A 22,277-nucleotide genomic window follows, 5' to 3' on the forward strand; every position below is an offset into this window, starting at 1 on the left:
CTGGAATTATGACCAGCTGCTAAAGCTGTGGGGAAACTCTCACATGTGAAACTCCTTTGTCGTGGATCCCTTTCTTTACTCCTTGGAATCTGTTCAGTGAGTCAGCATGTTGATCAAGCCAGTTCTAAAAGATACCACGCCCTCCCCCACATCAGCCCCCTCCAGCTGCTCCATCTGTGCCTTCGTCTATCTGTGATGCACAGCACGTTCTCATGAAGGTAAAGCAGTCGGGTTCTCTTGCTAATTAATGATAATGGGAACACATGACTTTGCTCACATTTAGGTGGCATCAGCCGTTGTAATAAATCACTCTTGACATGGCTGCTTTTTTGTACTGGTCTGTGCCACGCTTTTTAGCGACATCGACCCTGTATTCACAAAGGCGATAGGTGGGGTTGTTTGTTTCTGTTCTTTGGCTTCTTCTCTCGCTACTCTGAAACCGTTCCGTCTGTATTTTATCTTTCTTTTGTCATTTCTCTCAACATGCTGGCCAAGAGCCCGCCTCTCTGTCTGGTGCTGTCTGCACCACTGTCCTGTCTTCGCTGTTCCCCTTGTGATTTAGCTTCTTCAGTCATTTCTCTGGTGTTTTGTTTTTCTATCAAAACAGACGACAGGTTTGTGTCTCTTGTATGTGCCCAGTCTGCCAGTGGTGGGTGTGGTAATTGGTTTAGGAGTCAACTTTTAGCACCAGTTAGCTGACAATCGCAAACGGCCCAGAATGTGCTACTGAGCTGTGGTGTGGCTACTGACTTTCTGGGGTTCAGAATTCCCTCAGACCAAGCCATTAATCTGGCCATTTGAATATGACTGATATGACAATGGCCTTCTCCTCACAGTATAGTTTGGAAAGTTTTAACAATTGTTGAAGTGCTTTCAGCACTGGACACTGTCGTCCTGTGTATGGTTCTGGTATGAAGTGAATTGTCTTGGAGTGGATGCACACATGCTCTGCTGGAGGTGCTCTAGATACACAAACAGCTAATGCATAGCTGGCTTATTCTGTGGTAGGAGCGGTGAATATACTTTTACTCCAGCATAGTAAGATACAGATGCGGCAGGTCTACAGATACATCAAACCAATGGATACAACGTTCGCATTCACACACCTATACCACTTTAGATCTTTTTTTATTTAAAAAGGTATATATTTCTGTATCTTTCTAGATTCAGATTTTAAACAAGAAGCTGGACTTCAGCCACGTTCAGTCTAAGTGTGGATCCAAGGATAACCTGAAGCACTCGCCTCGTGGAGGCAATGTATGTACCACTCTTCATCACCCCTCAGGACCAGTGCTCGCATTACGCATGTAGAGATCCTGGAGGCTGTTAGCAGCTGAGCTGCTTCTGTGTCATAAAGAATCTAGCCCAGCACCAGGTCTAAGAGTGCAAGAATGCTTGTTCTGCCAAGGAAAAAAACATATTTTTGAATTCTTTTTGCTAGTATACTTTAATGACCAGTAATGACACCACCACCATGACAGTGTGTATGGTTTTAAACCTTCGTCTTCCCTAATTATGATTTTAGTGATTTGAAATATCTAATTCCATTTTCGAGTACTACAGTTGGCTAAAGCCAGCACATAACTTGAGAGGGCTAAGAGGTGATAAGAGTCTTCAGATTGACAGTCTTCCCTCCTCAGGAGATCCAAGCTGTGGCTGTTGTGAAACTACAGAAACCAAGAAGATAGATGGGGCTTCCTTGGTTCTTTTGAAATTTGACTTCACAAGGTCTCAAGGCGTGCATCTTTACGCTCATCGCATCTGGCTTGCATTATGAAATGCAAATGCTGTAAAGCGTTTGCGGTTTTAGAAGTCAATTTATTTTGATTCACATTTAAAAACTGGTCGGTGTTGTTTTGAATAAGTTAAAAGAAGATATTTTGTCCATCTTTTAAAATCATTCAGATTTTGCTCTCTTTATACTAAATTCCAGCCACGTAATTAGTCATAGACTGGTATTGTGGGTAATGAATGTGGAGACCATTGTAATAGCTAGAGCAGCCTGTATTGTCACACTTCCAAACACACAGTTGTACAGCTGTGTTGAAGGTAATGACATAGTTTGCTCTTAATAGCTCTGCAACTGCTAAATATGTGCAGAAGACACCAAGAAGATTGCCTCCTGCCAAGCTGTGTCAGAGGTTTTTCCAGGGGAGTCACCTATGCATTTCTTTTCCCAGCACACCTCCTGCTGTCCTACCTCTATGCTTAAGGGATTTTAGTTATTTTTGTACTAAGGTGTCCCAATCCTAGCTGTCTGAACTCCAGTGTCTTCCACATTTCAATCTAATAGAAGTCTTACTTGTTTAACTCATCTATAATTGAACTAGTAGCATGCTTCCTAGACCCTTTAGGTGTGGTATGGGACTGAAGCTGTACTGTTTTTAGTTTTGTGCTTTTATGCCTTTTGTGTGCACGTGAGACAGTTTATTGATCATTTAACGATTGACACAGAGGTGAGGTATAGCCATTGGATGTCATTGTGACATTTGGATGCAAAGACAGAGCTGGAAAGGGGCAAATTGCAGGCCATTTGCATATAAGTGATTATAGAGAAAGAACTGTGCTGTACCTCCATACAATTATAATGTAGTCTTAAGTAGTTAAAGGAAAATATTATAAGGAAGAAGTAATTATCATGAGAGATTTTAATTTTCGTCATACAGATTGGGAAGTATCATCGGGAATGTCTGAAGCTGAAAATAAATTAGTAGAAATGACTAACAATTGCTTTCTTAATCAGTTTGTTAAAGCTTATACATTATGTTGATCTGTTGATCTAGTCCTTTCAATCATGATGGAAGACTTTCAGGAATAAGAAACATAATTAAAGTAATGTTTTCAAGCATTCTGCTTGACGTACCAACCACATGTATAGGTTCAACCTAAGAGTAAGTAAATCAAAATTTTGAAAGCAGTGACCTCAATCGTTTTAATAAAACAACTAAGAAAAGTATGAAGAAAAATAAAACATATTTTCAATTTAAAAAAGAATACAACCTGTTGCATGCACAGGTAAATAAAATGATACCAGGCCTAAGAGAGAAGCAACAATATCAATATTACAAGAGCTAAAGAAATGTAGAGGATGAAGTGTCTCAGAGATACTAAAGGAAAATATATAGACAATGAAAGAGACAAAATTAAATGAATATGAAATTAATATTTCAGTCAAGTATTTACCAGGGAAGAAATTGAATGCATGTCTTGTTTAAGTGGATACATTTGTATGAATGATGTTGAAACTTCCATTGTGGTGGATTGGCGGATGACGTCTGTCTCTTCCTACAGTATATGTAAAGCACTCTGGAATCCTTTGGGATAAAAAGCACTATGTAAATGTGTTTATTATTAAAAGACATCCAAGAGGTACTGTCCTGCAAGTCATGTCCCTTTTGCTTTACAGGAAACAACAACTGGAATGTGTTTTGAAACTAGATGGCTCCACATTGAGACTCTGGTTGTGTAATACTCTTTTCTCCCTGTTGATAAATACAGTGCCTTCATATGGTGGTGACTAAAGGAAAAATCTTCTATTGTATTGATGCAAGAAACATTCATTATATTTCTTCACAGAGCCTCTTCTTATTACTTTCTTTGGCTTTTTTCATTTCATGACCTGTCAACAGCTATACTGCATATTGGCACAGTGTGTGACGTGTTTTGCTGTATATTCTATCATGTTCAATCAAGCTGCTTTGTTTTTCTACAGCTGCTGTGGAGCCCAAACCATTGTGATTGAGAAGGAAGCTTTAAGTGATCTCTTGTGGCAAACTGAATTGTTTCTGTAGCTGTCAGAGACCGTAGTGCTCAGGACTGTCTGATTAAAGAAATGGAAAAGGCATGCAGCATATAAGTCATGCAGCGCAATGCCATTGCCTATGGTACATGAGTACGTCAGTGATCGCAGGCATTAGCCGACAGCTTCACAGAAAAAATCACACATTGCATTTTTCCATGACACCCTCCACAATAATGTCCATTTTTGTAGCAATCTGCTGTACAGTTTCATAACAGGCATGTTATCCAAAAGCATCCCATCATACTGTGCAGTAAATTTTGGATTAAGTCCCTGTCACTTTACAGGTTTTCATACCAAGTGTAAAACTCGATTATAGCCATGTTCAGGCTAAGTGTGGCTCCCTGGATAAAAGACATTATTCTTCTGCAGAAGCAAACGTGAGTTTTTAAAGTCAATGTTACCATTTTGTTTATTTCTTATTTCTGTTGATAAAAATGAGAGTGGAGAAGCTCAAGTGAATGTAGTTCTGTATTTTCTTTGATGAAAAAGGCAGGAAAGTGGCATGTTGTTCTTCTGGTATGCATACAGGAGCAGAAGGAGATGGATGGCTATCGTTTTAGCTGTGTATACACTGCTGTGCAAATGTCTTAGTCTCTTTCAGGAGCTACAAATCATATTATGAGTATCAGAACATTTCTTAAAGCCTCCACTAGATACTTCTCCTATTATATAAACCTTAACTATTAATAAATACAATCTTATTCTGGGGGGAAAAAACAGGTTTAACGTTTATTTCACATTCATCACTAATCACATTTACCAGGCATCCTAAAGGAGAAATCATTGTCAGCTGGGCTACTAAAATTATAAATCGGCTACTTTTTGTATTACAAACTACAGATGTATAAGGATTAGCTCAAAAGAAAATGGATAAAATTTGACCAGACATTCACTGTAGATTTTTTTGTTGTTTTTGAATTGTTTCTGTTAAAGAAGAAACCTCCCATCACTCAATTTTCAAGGTGTAACATCCAAAACATAATCAACATTACGTTCTATTCCTCAAGGAATAGAAGACAAACGAGCATGAATTGATGACCGAATTGGCAGTAGGCTCAGGTCCTGTCATCCATCCATCAACAGCAAGAACAGTGAGAACATTTTGAACTCATGACTTAAATGGATGTGTTGGAATATTAAAGAAAGGGGAACAAATCTAAATGGCTAGAATATGCTTAGGACTGAAGGACCTGTGAACAAAGGTACCTTGGATTTTCAAATAAATGAAAATCTAGATGAATTGAGATGAATTTCAGTTCTTTGTGTCTAACTGAAGATGGTACAGTACATGAGAAAAGCATCTGGAACTTTCAAAGAACCTTGCTTGAAGCCAATAATTTAAGATTGGAGGAATATCAGATGTTGTCTGGGGATGCATGTGGTGTTTGACAATTAGTGCAAATGGATGATAATTTTGACTGTTGCCAGATACCATTTCAAACCGCTATGCTATCCCCAGTGGTGCCAGAATTATTGGTCCTAAATTTATCTTGCACTGATCCCAACCATTCAGCTGCCAAATTAAAACTTGTTTGCAAAAGAAGAAGCTGGAGGCCTTCAATATATGGAATGCCCCCTTCAAAGCTCAGATCTCATATTGCAACAGATACAATATATGGGACTATATAGATAAAGACTAAAAAAGCATCCACACAACTAAGATGGTATTTAGAAGAAGCATGAAACACCATTCAGTAAGAGTTTATTTTGTGCCCCTAGAAGAATCTGAATAATTCTTAAGGAAAGGGGTAGATAAATATACTATTTATGAGTTATTATTAAAATATATATGAATATATGAAATTGTCTTTGTCTTTTTCACAAAGATATATTTACACTTACAGATGTAGATCTGTATATGTACATTGTTTATTTGTTGCAAATTGCTACAGACTTGCACAGCATTGTATATACAGTATATACATAAAGCCCATTCTCCTAAGCATACAGTATATGTAGTCATTTATCATATTGAGTCATTAAGAACCTTTACCTCCTATCTACAGGCAATAATGACAGTATTATGTGTAGATCTAAGCCTGTTTCATGATTTCTTTTAGATAAAATGCAGCTGTAGGGATTAACAGTCATAATCTATGTATTTTGTTCATTATGAATGAACAGCCATAGTATTTCAGAAGTACAGTAATTTGTGAATTCTCTAATGACAGTCAAAAGGTTATTTTTAGGATAAAATAATATTTTCATACAGTGAAATGTACAGTAAGTGGTAGATATCTGATATCAAGAAATAACACATCAAAATTAAAACATGTATAACCACTCTCTTTAAGTGCTTTATAAAGCATTGTATCTGTCATTTTTGTTGAGTTCATAGTTTGCTTTAGGCTTATGTTTTTGTGTTTGCTTTGACACTCATAAACTTATTTATTATTAAAATCAACTTATTATTGATTTTCTCATAGCTTAACATGCTTTTTGAGACACGTTACAATGTTTTTGTCTTATACTAATATATGTGCCTCAAGATTTCTTTTACACTGAAATATTTACATGCAAATGTGTCTAATAAATGTTCTAAGAGTGATTTTCTCCAAAACAGTTTCCTGACTCTAAGCAGAGATAGCCTAGAATTCTATGGAGTTTTCCTCCATTTCATTTTCAATACTAATTTGCTAAATGACTACTCCTGTGAAACCAGTGACACCTACTGTATGAGATAATGACTTCTATCACTGTGTATTATGTTGTACCGCCAGTAATAATACTAATACAGTCACATTACTATCTTATTTACTGGTGTAGGAAAATAATTTAGAGGTTTAGAAATTAGAGGTATGATCGTGCAAAGGTTTCCTACAGATGTTCAACAAAGAACTGCAGATGCAAGTAGTATCACTGTGCACCGTTCAATGGGATGTGCACCTGGTGCGATTCCAGAGGGTTTCTGTCCTCTGCTTTCTCAAGCCAAAAAGTTACCCCAGAGCTGGGAGAAACATCTGCCTATGTTGCTTACAGGTACAAATTCAGACTAAGAAGATTGACCTGAGTCATGTGACATCAAAATGTGGATCTCTGGCCAACATCCGCCACAAGCCAGGTAATTATACTTTGTATTTATATACTATAAGACTTGAGAGCAGTGTGCAACATCGCCACCTTTTGGTCAGATCTGTTTTCTGTATACCATTTCAGATTCCTTTCTCTGTGCAATGTGACGTTTCTTTGTCTTCTTCCATTGTCATGGTATGTTTGCATTTCACATTGCACTTCCGCAGCAAGATCAGGTGGATTCATTGCATTTTATTATGGTTTGCAATCCTTCCTTTAAGACATACCGTGTGTGTCATCTTTGTTGAAATGACAATCATATTCATGCACGTTAAAATACGAATACCACCAGGATTTACTAAATGCATGTTTTACACCTGGCATTGAATAATCAGCTATCTCAGGACCTCTAAAAACATTCTTCAAAGAACTGGGCCAAGCACGAAGTGGAGGACTGGAAACAGAGGGCTGGAGGGCTGTATGCCACAGCCCTGTCAGTCCTTCAGCTCTTTCAGGGCACTAACTGTTTTGGTTCCTCTTTCAGGTGGTGGGAATGTGAAGATTGAGAGTGTGAAACTGGACTTTAAGGACAAGGCCCAGGCCAAGGTGGGCTCTCTTGAAAATGCCCACCATGTGCCCGGAGGGGGTCACGTACAGGTGAGTCTGTAACAGTGTCTCTACAGCACCCTTGTGCAGAATGGCTAATCCTAATCCTACGCTAACTGTATCAGGCGTGTGCAGTAAAGAACAATTTCAGGCCTGGATGTGACATGTACTACAGGTCTTTTTGAGTACACCCATCTGAGCAAACCTCCTCCTGCTGATCCATTATGCCCTAAAATGGATTTTTAGACAAAACTTCCTTTCCCTGCTTATCAGTGTTGTAATTCAGCACTATGGCTATATCCTAATAAATGGGAGAGAGACTAGATATGCAAAGCATGTTTGGCGTAGCTCACCTGGCTGAGAGACTTTGGATGCCTCACCATAAGGACGAGGCTGCCCAGAGGATTGAGCCAGGGAGCTGCTGCAGGACTGTAGATGGGGTAGCAGGAGAGCTACAAGAGAGATGCACTACGGGAAGTCACAGAAGATACAGACAGGTACGGAAATGTTCAAGATAAAGATCTGCCCTTTATCTCAATCTACCCTTCCTCCTGATTTTGTACTGCTTAGTTATAATTCCATAAAGCCAGGAAAGAATTAGGGAAACTTCGCGTAGTTCAGGTCTGTTTTTATTTTCCATCTGAGGCGTTGTGAACTCCCCTCAAGCAGGAGGAGTCTTCAGCTCTGACCTCTCCAGCTCCCATTCGCTGCGTAGTGACATTTCTCAGGGAGACTGTTAAAGGCTGCATCGGGTCGGCCATGAAACTCCCTTGGGGAAAACGCCTTGCGGTTGTGTGAGGCATCACATATACTTACTGCTCCCGCTCCCCCCCTCCTTAGATCGAGAGCCACAAGCTGCAGTTCCGGGAGGCGGCACGGGCCCGTGTGGACCACGGCGCGGAAATCGTGACCCAGTCTCCAGGGATGTCGGGCACCGCCTCCCCCCACCGCCTCAGCAACGTTTCCTCCTCCGGCAGCATCAACCTGCTGGAGTCGCCGCAGCTGGCCACACTGGCCGAGGATGTGACCGCCGCGCTGGCCAAGCAGGGCTTGTGAGCGCCCCCACCCACCCCACCACCACCTCTCCTTCTGCCCCCTCCGTCCGTCTGTCGAGCCATGGCACCCCTCTCGTCAGTCCCGCTGTCCCGCGTCACACGATTCCAAGCAGCAGCGAGTCCTCTGCGTCATCCCTTCTTCATGGCACGGCATGACATGACAGTGTCCCGGAGCCTGCTAACAAGGAGAGTGGTGCCCTGCGTCATCCCTCAGATTGAAAAACAAATTTCGAAGTTCGCCTCCTGAGACTGTAGTGACTGTGTTCTAGAAAAAAAAATCCCCAAAACAAAGTTGTTTTGTTCATATCAGAGGAGGTACATGTTTGGGTTTTCTTTCCTTTTTTTCGGTTTTCGGTTTTACTTTTTTATGATAGGTGCAAAGTGACGTTAACATTCCATGCAGCAAATGTTGTTCTGCTTTGTCTACGCATGGACGCCAGATACAAAAACTCATTTTATAGCTGCCCTCTGGCAGGTCACGCTAGTCCAGGCAACATTGCTATATATATATACTATATACGCGTACATACCAGGCTATGTCAGCAGCACCTCTGCAGTTAACTCAAAAAAAGAGATAACTCCTCAAATAACTTATAAATTGCATTATTGCAAGAACTAGATTCCATTATGATGAGCATGTGTCAGTTCTAGTTGCAAAAAGAGGTTATTTTCTATTTAAAAATTTAGTAAGTTATTTACCAAATTAGAGGATAAATGAAGTACTTGTTTTGTAGATATTAGTGATTACATTACACTTGATAATGGTTCCGGGTGGTTGTCTTTTCGTCTGGCATTACCCAAGGATCAATATTTCAGCACTGTCACAGCAAGGTGGTAGAATAATTGTTTTACAGCAGAGCTGTATTACAAATCATGGGGCTCCTTTACAACTAGATGTTGTTCCTAGGAATTACCATTTTGATTTTCATGGACTGTTTGCTCTCCTGACTGTCCAAAGTCAGCAAATAGTGAGGCTGTGAAATACCAGATCTCCTTTCTGGGTGCATATCTCAGTCTCAGTACTGAAAGAAGTCAGATGTATCCCAGTAAGCTCAGTATTAGTCTATTATCATCAACAATTGAGTATAATTTCACACCACAACACATCATGAGAATGGTACAAGCATAAACTCAGTTGAAGGAACTTGAATGTGCTCCCTGCATTTAATTTCTGAAATGCAGTGAGAAATTTAAAACTGCACTTGAATCTCAAAGAAAAATGTGCGTGTACTTTGGAAAGGGACCTTTGATAGCTGAGAGCTTGCAGTCATTTGAGGAATTGTGTTGATGAATTATGGTATTATTTAAGACTATTACATTTAGGGAGCAGCTAATTTGAACAGTTAAATGTGTTCTGGACCTGTATCTGTTCAATTAACATTAGGGCACTAGGTTTTTGTGTATAAATATAAAACTAGACAAAAAAAGAAGGGAGAATCATACTCATCTTTCATCCATTTGATAAAGTGTTATAGTATAATTTTCTCTGTCACCATTTGTGGTATCCCTTACAAAAATACCTAATGTATGTTAAAGCTTTTCCTTGCAGTATTGTGTTTCCTGCACCCTGCCGTGTAAATGTTTTAAGAGGTTGTCATGTAGTTGTATGCAGTTTTTCCCTGTTTAAATAATAATAATAAAAAAAATTAAAAATGCTCTTAAACAAGAAAAAAGTAAAAAATAGCATGAAGTGCTTTTCTGTAACATCCAAAAGCAGTGACCCGAATTTTAGTGCCAGATGTTTATGTGATGCTAGCTTAACAAATCCATTGACAGTATTTGAAGGGGTACAGAGCAAAAGTCACGTGTGAGGTTCAGAGAGGGTCTCCAAACTTTAGGCATAGGCTTCCCAGGAGATTTGGATGACTCTGTTGCTGCAAGATAGTTGGAAACCATCCGATCATCATGCCACTGCTTTGCTGAAGTCGAACAACAGCAACACCCTGAGGATTAGGGTAGACTGATAGACCCGAATAGATTCTGTCATAAGCTGGTAGCATTTGGGATGCAGGGTCTTTAGGAAGACATTTCTACAGCGTATATCTTTCATTCACCTTCAGTTGTCCCATTTAAAGAAGAAAAACTGTTTCTTTGAAACACAAATGCAGCCTGAACACTGACCACATGGGAAGAGTTTGAAAGATAATTGTGATCTGTGATCCTGAAAGAAGATTGCCTCGTTATACGTAGGTTTTTGTGGAGAAAAGCAAATGGAGTTTGGGAAAGTAAGGTTTGAGAAACGGATGACTGTTCTAGATTTCAATATAAACTGAGTTATGTACTCAACATCTGTTCTGACTCATTCAATTTTTTTATGGCCACTCAAAACAGGATCACTGGGTGATGCAGGTATATTGAAGATATTTGTAACATGACTGTAGATTATATACAGTATTAAGTAAGGAGGAGTACACAGATTTCTACAGTCCATCCATTCTGTTCATTTCTGATAGACAATTCTGTAATATTGCATTTTTGTGCTGATCAGAAACAATTTGTTTGCATGGCCTGAAGATGTAAGGAGTCTTCAGTTTGCTGACGTTACAAGAAAATAACTGAGGATCTGAAAACAATTGAGCTGCGGTGCTGTTTTGGAACAGAATTGGTGTCATGGTACCAAGTAGTAGTAGTTTGTAGATTGAAGTCCCACAATTGTCCATGGGACGTATTTTCATGTTATGAAACTGAAATGTGCTAGTTTAAAGCGACTCATACAAAGAGTTTTCATTTTCTGTTACAAAAGGGATGAGATGATAAAGTGCTGTGCCCATTGCTTGTCGGGATAGGCTCCGGCACCCCTGCAATCCTGTATTGGATAAAGCCGATAGAAAATAAATGGATTATAAAATAACTTACTGTACTGTGTTGAACAGCAGTAAAAATCATTTAGTTTGTTTCCATGGGTTAATTTCAAACTATTCTCTTTGACAGAAATCAAGACAGAATTCTGAACACTAATGCAGTTCAGTCATTCTGCATTTTTGCTTAAAAATAAACTCTTTATGTATTTAAAGGATCCTTCAATGAGGCATCAAAATGGACATTTTTTTCACTATAACAACTGGAATTATTAATAAATTCTGAATTGCTGGGTACCTACATTTGATCGCTTGCTGTGATGTAGACTTTAGTGTATTAGGATTTTTTGTGTTCTGTAAAAAAGATTGCTGGATTTCTGACAGCACCCAGCCTAGCTACAGTTATCCTTTCCTGAACGTGCTCTTCTGCCAATTTGTCTGCCAAAATTACATGTAGGAAATTCACTCCACTTTCCATGTATGTTTCATGACAGATTCATAGCTTGGAAATTTTGTGAAATGCTTTTCTCCGATAGACATTCAGCATTAGCTGATCCATAGAGGGACTTTTCCCGTATAGCACAGTATAATAAAGTCGCTGTCCAGTATAATAGTACGGTCCCTGTACAGGGCTGGTATAATAAATAGTATTCTAAAGCTTGCCTTCATAAAATCCCACTTTGGAAAATTTGAAATATGGCTTTAGCCCCTTTTCTGTAGTATTGCCATAGTTTTGCTTTGGATTCTACAAGTTTGCGGACTGCTTTACTGCACTAGACCGTGGAAATGACTATCATGAGAACCCAAGATAAATGTCTCTAAGGCAGGATGCAGTACATCATGGTATTTTCATGGTCCAATGTAAACATGTTGAAGCAACAAGACTGTAGTACAACCACATCATGCAATGGTCTTATGGAAATATACTGTAGTAAGGTTATGTAAAGGGAATTAAAAACCACAAGAACTCAAAAAATGTTAAAGGGATCACACCTTAGTTCTATGTCATGCATTTGTGGTGGGAAGGATCTTCAAGTTCCAATTTTAAATGCCCAGCTCCTGCTTTTTCACTGACCAACAATCCCACGTCACCTGAATACCTGCCATACTGTATGTAAAACACCTGAGAGACACTGTATACAGCGTTTGTTGCAGTACAGTCATGCATCTTTTTTTCTTACTGGGTTCATTTTATGATCTGGATTTAAAATGGCTTTTAAACATTTGGTTACCCTTTTACATCCCTGGTACTAACAAGTTTGCTTAGGTGCTTATGGAAGGAAATGTGATTCCAAACCCAATTCCACCCTGCTTGCAGGTGGAAACAACATAAGCTGTACTTGGAACACTGGAGCACCTATGTGTGAAAGGGAGGGACCGTGACAAAGATGGTTTTGAGCATAAGACCGACGTGATGCCCTCTTTCCCGGAAAAAAAACAGCACATTTATATGGCAGGAAATTAGGTCCTGCTGTTACTAATATGGTTCTATAGGTTTCCCGCTGTGGAGAGAAGAAAGAAATTGACTTCAAAAAGAAAGATGGGCAGAAGAAAATATGAAAAAATGTCTCTGTAACAAAATGTAATGAATTACAGATTTTGAGTTCTGTGACTTGCACAGAGACTGAAGATTGAAATGAAAATGTAAGTGGTAAGAACAGGATTTGGGCTGTTGCTGGGGCGTTCTACTTCAGCAAAGCAGACAAGGCAGGCCCTGGAAGCCAGCATTCTCGGTTTGATGAAAATCCCTGTGGGCCTTCTCATTTTTGGTCCTACTGGTTAATGGTGCAGTGGGCAGTTTCTCATATGTCTTTGCGTCCTGTGTCCTTAAGCAGCAAAAGGTAAAAATCCATTGTACAGTCCAGCGTGGAATGAACACTAGGAAAGTGCTTCTGATACTCAGATAGCTTGCTTCAGCTGGTCAGTAGGCCCCTGTGAAGGGAACCTCACCCCACCCCCGCGGAGTGCACAAGGTCAGAATAGTCTTTTCAGAAGTCAGACAAGAAGAGCCCCTCTGTTTTCGGAGGTTTCAATGAAGGGACCGCAGGGAACTTTGTGATGGGCTGGTGGTAGCTAGTTCTTTTACAATCCAATTTGCACTTGTATTTGTTGCTGTATAGTGATTGTTTTGCAAAAATAAAATCGCTTCTCATGTACTGCTTATGCCTTGTCCGTCGTTTTCTTTCTAACCTGTTATTTCCTGGGAGCTGGGTGTGTGGTGGTGGTGGGGGGGTACCTGCCTTAATATTAATTACAGGGGGGGGGTGTTCTGCCTTCTTCCTGCAGTGACTGGACAGGAATAATTTCAGGCGGGTAATGTAACTCTTTATTAAACTTTCAAAAAAATGTTAAAGGGTGGAGTAACTGTCAAAAATACCTGAGCACTGTCCAATATATCGTCACTGAAATATACAATTTTCTTTCACTTAATTTCTGTTTTAGTCTTAGAATTCTATTCTGCTCGCTGGCAGTGAGGTACAGTAGCATTGAAGTTCAATGCGCCCCCATTTTAGCGCTGTTCAGAAACAAACCTGTTCGGTTCACTTTTTGGGGTTTGACCATTGCTGAAAATCCCCAAAACGACAGAGGGTGCTGCCCTGAATGATTAGAGCAGTGGTTCTCAAACTGTGGTACGCGTACCGTAGCGCCGCCAGCTGGTACGCCATATGACTCCGGAACTTTGATGTGTGCACTGAAGAAAAATCGGGACGGGGTTTCATATTTTCTTATTAATACGTGTCGAATAGCCCACGTACGACGATACAGCGCTAATACCTGAGTGGACACAAGAGCTACAATGTAATTCTATTCCATTCTATAGGAATGCGTGCTACAAACGGAAGTGACCAATTGTATTTAAAAAAACGTATCTCCAGCAAATAGGGAGGTAGAAAATATGCGTGATTTTGGAACAATGCCAATCCTGTAAGCACTGGAAAGCGTAGAAATGCGTACTACGAACGCTGGCAATCTTGTGAACATAGGAAAGCGTGATAGATAACAGAAAAATATTTAAGAACTGTTCTGTTCTTCATTTGGGAAAAATACACCGAGCGTCTCTGTGTTTCGCTCCCACGCGCATGAAATAAAAACTTCTTTTAACTTCTGAAACAGACTCCTGAAGCGGAAACGGGGAAAAGTGCAAGCTTGCGGATTGCTAGAGCAGGTAAGCCCCACGCTGTTTTTGAAGAACCTTATTTACTGTATTATATGTGTGTGAGAGTGTGTGGGCACGTGTGCTCATGTTGGTCATTGAGAATCTCCGAGGTTCCTAGGAGAAGATGACTTGTACAGTAGGTGGTACTTGGAGGCTTTAGTTTGGTCAGGCGTGGTACTTGGTCCAAAAAGTTTGAGAACCACCAGTTTAGAGGATGCCTCTACACATTCCGTCGTCTCCGGGTATTTAACCTCACGCTTTTCCCGCGACTGTGACTCGCTCTGGGTGCGGAACACCCGCCGCAACTCCTCTTTCCGAGATAGTGAAAATCGTTGTGCAGTTTTATTAGGTAATTATTTTTTATACATTTAAAATATCATTAATATCAATAAATACGTATAAAGATTCTAAATGGTTTCAAATAACCGTGACAATAGTTACAACTAAATTGTTCCCCGACTTGAGCATGAGCCATCTCTACTTATCTACATGTACGTTCTAATATTTTGTACTTTGAGCATACGATATTATTTTCCCTCGTACTTTTTGGAAATTGTGTCTTAATTTTTTTTTAGTAACCGTACAGTCACTTTAATCCTGAATATACTGTATGTAACCTTTTTATAACAAACTGGATACTGTGACTTGTTTTCTAAAAAATGTGTTGCAGTCGTTTTTTTGTGAAAGCTATAAATCGCCACAGAACCCTCCAGTTTAATGAACAGTAACTTGATCGTACACAGTATGTATGAGGTAAGCATAATAAACTAACATTGTTTTCCGACTTTTCTTTGTATTACATTCTTTTCAGTAAAGTGTAGCTAATTTATGCTAAACCAATCGGTTACACAGTTCTACGTCTGAGATGATAAAATACCAGTTAACCTGAATTAGTACACAGCTGGTCAGTGCAGAGTAATGCTATACTGATTGATGCAGTCAGCAAACATTTTGATTAGTGATTGAAGTAGTAGTATTTGTAGTAGCAGTAGTTGTTGTGTTATAAATATTAATAAGAAGGTGTACAACAACAAGTAGCACACTACCCAAGTCTTGCTGTGGACCAGGTGAAAAAAAAGAATCCAAATGAATCAAGCAGTCAATCTGTCTTTAGTGTGCTGTAGCGCTTTTGGCAACATTTTACCGCAGCGCACTTTACAGAATTAATTACTGTGGCAGTTAATTGCCATCCCCAGAGTGACGAGACTGGGGTGCATTCATTACCATCCACCTTGGACAATCTGTGCTCTCTTGGGTCTGTTGTTACAGGACAGAACATCACTCACACAAACTCACATAAACGTCACTTTGAATGGTCCTCGTTTCCCAAAATGTATTTAAGTATTCATGGAAATTATGTTTTCTCTAAATTACAAAATTATGATCTTTCGGTATTTTGTTAGGTCTTAATTTCAGTGTTGTTGTTTTTCTTTCCCTCAACAAGTATCCGTTGCCAACATTTATTATATATGCAAAGGAACAAGTAATAGGTTAATTCCATGCTGAAAAAAAGAAGAAAGAGAACACAACGTTTCGGCCGTGGAGCCTTCTTCAGGTGCCTTCTTCAGCCTTCTTCACACCTGAAGAAGGCTCCACGGCCGAAACGTTGTGTTCTCTTTCTTCTTTTTTTCAGCATGGAATAAACCTATTACTTGTTCCTTTGCAGCCTACGCATGCTGACGCAGCTACCCACCTCATTTATTATATATTCTTATTATATAATTGCATTACTTTTGGATAACTCAGACCATACAGTACGTTAGTGCCTACAATATGCTCATTCATTCTTGAAGACACTGAAAATGCGCAACTGGGTTGTTGGCGACAACCGCGTGTGTGTGTTCCTTTAACATGCGGCTCCCAGCCGCTGTCCACAGAGGGTGGTGCTGAAACGGAAGAATCGCGTTCTCTCGGCACTTGCAGCCATTTTATAGAAAACCTACACAACAATGTCATGAAATAACATCACCTGGACCGACAAGGCGTCCATTTCGACCCCAGAATCAAACGCCACGCCATGGTGAAGAGGAAGAGCCTCGATGATGCCGATCAGGAATGTGGGAGAGGAATTCCTTTCCCTATACAGACCTTTCTCTGGAGACAGACCAGGTTAGAGATGGAACTGAATGATAACAGGTGTTCAGTTTACGTAACCACGGTTAGAATGCTTTCAGGAGGTCCTTTGCGATTGTAAGCGACTAAGCCAATTATATCTCGTAAATAAGAAACGTAATAAAATAAGAGCAATTATCATTATTACAATATGAAAAGCTATTGGATGGGAGCGATTAGAGAGATCGTGAAAATGCATGAGCGAATGAAGTCCATGTGCCTTTTTATTTTATTTAAAGCAATCAGTTTTGTCGCGCTTTTAATTAGCTGTGTTAAGTATGATCAGACAATTGTGTCCGTGTCTGCACCTTTATATGACCAACACGGGCGGTTTAAATAGTCAGTGAAGCTGGCCTGCTCTGGCAAACAGAATTTAATTAAAAATGACTGCATCTGACATTTCATCCTCACCGTGAGATTTTAATTTGTATTGTGCGTTGTATTGTGAAACCTGAGGTGATCGTCGTCGAGCCGAGCAAAATTTAACGTCTTGGGATTTATCTATTCAGTGTGGTTATTGAAGGATATATGTAGATACATTTTCTCTGTTTATTATTCTAATTAAAATATGTCTACGAACAGCATTTTGGATATTGAAAACCTTTTTATATCATGGTTTATGGATAGCAAGCACTTTTCTATAATATTATTATAATATTATTTTCTATAATAATAAAATGATCATAATGATTTAAAAGTAACGTCTAATTTCTTGTACTTCTTACAGTGCGTTTCTGAGGCCAAAGTTAGGAAAGCAGTATGAAGCCTCCTGCGTGGTAGGTAATGGATTCAATGAAAATGTCGCTGATTAAAGAAGGAAATCGTCAGTTTCAGCCATGTGTATCTGAGAACGACCAATATTGAACTAATACATATCCGGGTTATCTGCAAAGTATGTGGACTGCAGTCTTTGTAATACAAGTGTCATTGTAATTTATCATTGTTTAACAATGCTGCCAGGAATCGTACTCGCATATTATTAGGTGTTTTTAAGTCTGCATATTTAGGTTTTGTGTTAAGACAAGTGATAAAAAGGCATTGTTAGCAAAAACTAATATTTAATTTTTACCTGGATTGTTATATAGAACCTAATTTATGTACTGAAACTACTATATGCATAACCCTTTGTACTGTCGGATTATGTCCTCTTCTCACTGTTCTATAAATGCAGATTGTAGATTGTGGTTCAAAGGTACTTCTAAAAATAACATGTAGGTGTGATTTGATTTATAATCCCCGGACAAGGTTTATAATCCCTGGAAGTGTATTTAGGCAGGGAACACAATCTTTATGTGTTTAATACAAAATAACTATGGCTTGCACTCCCTAAAATAATCTTACCCTTTTTCTCTTGTCTTGTGTGAGTCTAATAATAGAAAAAATAATAATTCCTTATGCTTATATAGTGCTTTTCTGGAAACGCAGCTTCCAGACATTTTACATGTAATGGGACTTCCCTCCATCACCACCAATATGTAGCCCCACCTGGATGATGTAACAGCAGCCAGAGTGTGCCAGTACGCTCCCCACACACTAGCTATCAATGGGGAAGAGAACAGAATGATAAAGCAAGTTCAGAGGTGGGGATTATCGGTAAAGGCCAGTAGGAAATTTGGGCAGGATACTGGAGTTCCAGCACTACTCTTTTCAAGAAACACCCTGGGATTTTTAATGACCACAGAGAGTCTAGACCTTGGCTTTATGTATCACCCAAAGGATGGTGCCTTTTTACAGTAAAGTGTCCCCATCACTATAGTGGGGCATTAGGACCCAAACAGACTGCAGGGTGAGCGCCCCCTGCTGGCCCCACTAACACCTCTTCCAGCAACAACCTTAGTTGTTCCTAGGAGGTCTCCCATCCAGGTACTGACCAGGCTCACAGCTGCTGAGCTTTAGTGAGCTTTTGCAGGGTGAAATAGCTGCTGGCAGTCTGTAGAGGGTCAATCTACAGTATTTCTTTAATTTTGGACTACATTTGATTTTGCTCAACACTTATACTGTATATTGTATAGTGGCAGGACTCTTGTTCCCCTCCATTTCCCTGCATCAGTGAAGCAGTTTGCTCTCTTTGCTGTTGCAGTCCTTCGAACGTGTGCTGGTGGAGAACAAGCTGCACGGTCTGTCTCCTGCTCTCTCAGAAGCCATCCAGAGCATCTCTCGGTGGGAACTAGTACAGGCTGCACTGCCCCATGTACTACACTGCACTGCCATCCTGCTCTCCAACAGAAATAAGCTAGGTAAATCAGGGCTCTACTCCTGAACACCCCATCTTTCAGCAAAACAGCAGCAATATATGAAAAGTAGGCAAATCCAATGTGCAGATGACCTCATCATTTATTTTTAATTGATCTAAGGCAGATATTTAAAAAAAACTAATGCGTTGTGTAGGATCAATTAAAACAGAAAGGCAAGACTTACTAAAATTCTAGAAAAATTAGTTGTTGTAAAATAATCTGTTTTTATTTACAACCATTAAACATTCAAAAACTAGGTTACTTGTCCACTGGTGATCAAGACAAATAATTTAACAAACTATAATTGGAGAAATAATCTAGTTAAGACAACTTGTTTTGTTTAGAAACACAATCTACCTGTTCTGCAAACTCTAGGTATCTTTAAATCAACATTTTCCAAAGACCAGAAAAGTACAGTACAAAAACCCCAGCAACAGATGTAAGCAGTTCAATAAATTAAATAACCGCAATAAGACGCAACAGAGATTCACAGAGCCCCCATTGACAAACTGATGTGTTTAATGTGTGCATGACAGGTCACCAGGACAAGCTGGGTGTGGCAGAAACCAAGCTGCTCCACACCCTGCACTGGATGCTGCTGGAGGCGGCACAGGAATGCAATCACGACACTGGGTATGGCATAGGTGGGGGCCAGGGTTCTGGCTGGTCTGGGAGTAGCAGTGTTTTCATCCACCAGTTGGAGAACCAGGGCTCCCCTGGCCGGCCGGCCCAGCACAGCAGCTCCCTGGAGGATGAGGAGCACACCAGGACCAAGTTCTTCCACAAGAGCATGGCCACTGTGGAGCTCTTTGTGTTCCTCTTTGCTCCACTTGTCAACAGGATCAAGGTCTGCTTTAATATTTCAAAGTTGATATTTATGTCAAAATAATAATAATATCATATTAATAGCATTGCAATAATAATAATAATAATATAACTTAAGAAACATTGCAGAGAGCAAAGTCATATTTGTCATTAATAATTCAAGTCCAGAAAACATGGGGTTCCCATTTATCATTCACACCCCTGTGTGTATTGTAAATCCTCCTTTGGATTTACATCCTGTAATTTGCCATGAGGTTTTGGCACGTCAGAGGGGAAATTTATGAATATTCCTCTAGAGCCTACAATCCTTCAGACCCATTGATTTCTGTTAGTGAACATCCATCTTGAACATGCATCTTGAACATCCATCGGTCTGGAGACTGATATGACCATTTCAGAACATTTTGTCTGCAGTGAACCATTCTTTTGTCAGTTTAGATTTGGAACAGTCTTGTGCTGGAATGTCCATTTTTGGCCAAGCTTGAACTTCTTTGCAGAAAGAATCAGGTGTCTTTCAGAAAAGTCCTGGTATGTATTCCAGTTAACAATTTCCCCTGTCATGACGGAGGAACCCTATCTACTGTAGGACCCCTAGATGCATAACTGTTCCAAAACATATTAGACTCACAATATTTCACAGTGTACATGAGACTTTTCTCAACATAAGCTCTATCTATCCACACATACCTGTAATGCTGATGAGCATATCCAAAAAGCTCAATTTTCATTTCATCTGACCATAAGACCTTTTTGAATTGACATTCAACCGGTACTTGTCGTGTTGGAGTTGTCTGTGTGTGTGGGTCACCCTCAGAAGAGCCTTCTGCCTTGCAGCCCAGGCACCAATGCCATATTGATGCAGGTGACTCAGAAGTTCGTTTTCAACACTTTCTATTTCTGAATAGATCTGTATAGAGCCAATCTGTGTCTCCACCTGCTGCCTCCCAGATCACTTGTTTCACAGCAGTGGTGGTAAGATTCACTTGTGACCAACCCACCCGGAAGAGGATACTACTGTATACAAGTAGCCTTAAATCTCTCAATAACAGACACTACAGTAGAAAGCGGTAGATTCAGATTTTGTCAACTGTTTTATACAGTAGCCTCAACGTGTGGAGGCCAATGACATTCTTCCTGCAGTCTTCAAAGAGTGATGTGACCTTTACTACGGTGATGCATGCTAATACTGATTTTTTTTGCCTTCTTTGAATGTTTTACACCTTAGGAATCTCTAAGAGGCCCCTTTTTAGTTCTGGAGGCCATTGCACTTCCAAAGCGCAGATGTTGCTATAGATTTGTTTTTGCTGAATTTTATTGACAGAGATACTTAGGGGTACTGTACCTCTTATTGTCAATTAATTATTCAGCATGAGAGGGTGGTAGGTTCAGACAAGATGGAGATTCTTGTCTAAACTACATTCCCCAGAAAGGTGAGGCTTCCAGTGTTAGGTACCCCTTGTCTGAAATCAGAGGGCACATCCTCTAATATACAAATAGTTCCAGGGGGGTAGAGGGAAGCGTGGACTATGCATGGAAGATGGACTAAATTGTGAAACTTCTTACGGACACATGAGTTTTGAAATCCAAGACATAGTTTTAGTTTTAGAGTCAGTAAGCAGCTTAGCTGCCTGGTTGAGCTTATAGGGAGCGATCATGAAGCCGTCTAGTTAGAAGCTCAAAGAGGAGCTTAGGTTTTTGTATTTTGGAATTTATTTTACCTTGCATTGTAAATAAAAAAGCACGTTATCTTTGCCTTAAGGCTTCTGTGTGCCTGGTTTGCCTAGATGTACAGTACCAACATTCCTTCTTTTGACACCCCACTACAGGTTATGTTACATTTATGACTTTAAGATTTTGCTTTGCTCTTTGCAATGCTTTTATGATTACTGAATAACATTAGAATTTATTGAGAGCTTTTTCATCTGTAGCTCATTGAGATGTATAGGATTTCTTGTTCATATTTCATTGGAGGTTTGAATATATCCAGAAGGTGTTGTACATTATGACAGTTATGACATTTGATGATTCTTTACTGATTTCTAATATATTAATTGGTATGTATTTATTAGTGGAAGCCTTTATCTAAGGTTACTTACCATTGGTATTATATAAAGATTTATAGATTTAGTTAACTGTTGAAAGTGCTCAAAGCAGATTATTGTGTTAATTTTTGGAAAATTAGTCCATCTACTGATCCTGGTGTTTTTCTACAGGAGTCTGATCTCACCTTCCGGCTGGCCAGTGGCCTTGTGATCTGGCAGCCTATGTGGGAACACCGGCAGCCCGATGTTCCTGCGTTCTCTGCCCTCATCAAGCCTCTCAGGAACATTGTGACAGGTGAGGATCCTGTAAGTCATTGCATTCATAAACCACTTTCCGTCCCAAAAGACCCAACAGCACTGAAGGGCAGCACCCAGAACATGATGTGTCCACAGCCCCAGTTCTGAGCAGATCAGATAGAGGAGCAGGAAATTAAGGAGGAAATTTTTAAGGAGACCATCAGGGATGCCAGATTGTTCAAGCTCAGACTGGAATTCTGGCAGCATTTCAGTGTTAACACCCTGTGAGAGGGCAGCAAGTTGAGACAAAATGGAAATTCTTGTCTGGACCCCATTCGCCCGAATGCTGTGGGGAATAAGCTGCTGCCCTGAGTCTCCTGACCCGTTGGTGCCAGTC

The 22,277-nt window shown here is 39.9% G+C and overlaps 2 protein-coding genes across 33 annotated transcripts in view; both read left to right on the forward strand.

The window, feature by feature from the left end:
• map2 (microtubule-associated protein 2) overlaps positions 1–13,434 on the forward strand; it is a 136,286-nt gene extending 122,852 nt beyond the window's left edge. For 18 of the 23 annotated variants that reach the window (XM_069196646.1, XM_069196648.1, XM_069196650.1 and 15 more), the window contains 5 exons: positions 1,165–1,257; positions 4,087–4,179; positions 6,782–6,863; positions 7,359–7,471; positions 8,261–13,434. In XM_069196646.1, coding sequence (XP_069052747.1) covers positions 1,165–1,257; positions 4,087–4,179; positions 6,782–6,863; positions 7,359–7,471; positions 8,261–8,476 — 597 coding nt within the window. In that variant the 3' untranslated portion in view covers positions 8,477–13,434. The remainder of the gene's footprint in view (positions 1–1,164; positions 1,258–4,086; positions 4,180–6,781; positions 6,864–7,358; positions 7,472–8,260) is intronic. The other 5 variants (XM_069196655.1, XM_069196653.1, XM_069196658.1 and 2 more) reach the window with 2 other exon arrangements.
• A 2,791-nt stretch (positions 13,435–16,225) lies between these two features.
• The window catches only part of LOC102687983 (unc-80 homolog, NALCN channel complex subunit), a 69,441-nt gene continuing 63,389 nt past the window's right edge, over positions 16,226–22,277 (forward strand). For 7 of the 10 annotated variants that reach the window (XM_069196391.1, XM_069196392.1, XM_069196393.1 and 4 more), the window contains exons 1-5: positions 16,227–16,539; positions 17,270–17,318; positions 18,623–18,779; positions 19,313–19,623; positions 21,815–21,938. In XM_069196391.1, coding sequence (XP_069052492.1) covers positions 16,448–16,539; positions 17,270–17,318; positions 18,623–18,779; positions 19,313–19,623; positions 21,815–21,938 — 733 coding nt within the window. In that variant the 5' untranslated portion in view covers positions 16,227–16,447. Of the gene's footprint in view, positions 16,540–16,892; positions 16,955–17,269; positions 17,319–18,622; positions 18,780–19,312; positions 19,624–21,814; positions 21,939–22,277 lie in introns of those variants that run through there. The other 3 variants (XM_069196395.1, XM_069196396.1, XM_069196397.1) reach the window with 2 other exon arrangements.

This window comes from Lepisosteus oculatus, chromosome 12, assembly GCF_040954835.1.
Source record: "Lepisosteus oculatus isolate fLepOcu1 chromosome 12, fLepOcu1.hap2, whole genome shotgun sequence".
Classification (NCBI taxonomy): domain Eukaryota; kingdom Metazoa; phylum Chordata; class Actinopteri; order Semionotiformes; family Lepisosteidae; genus Lepisosteus; species Lepisosteus oculatus.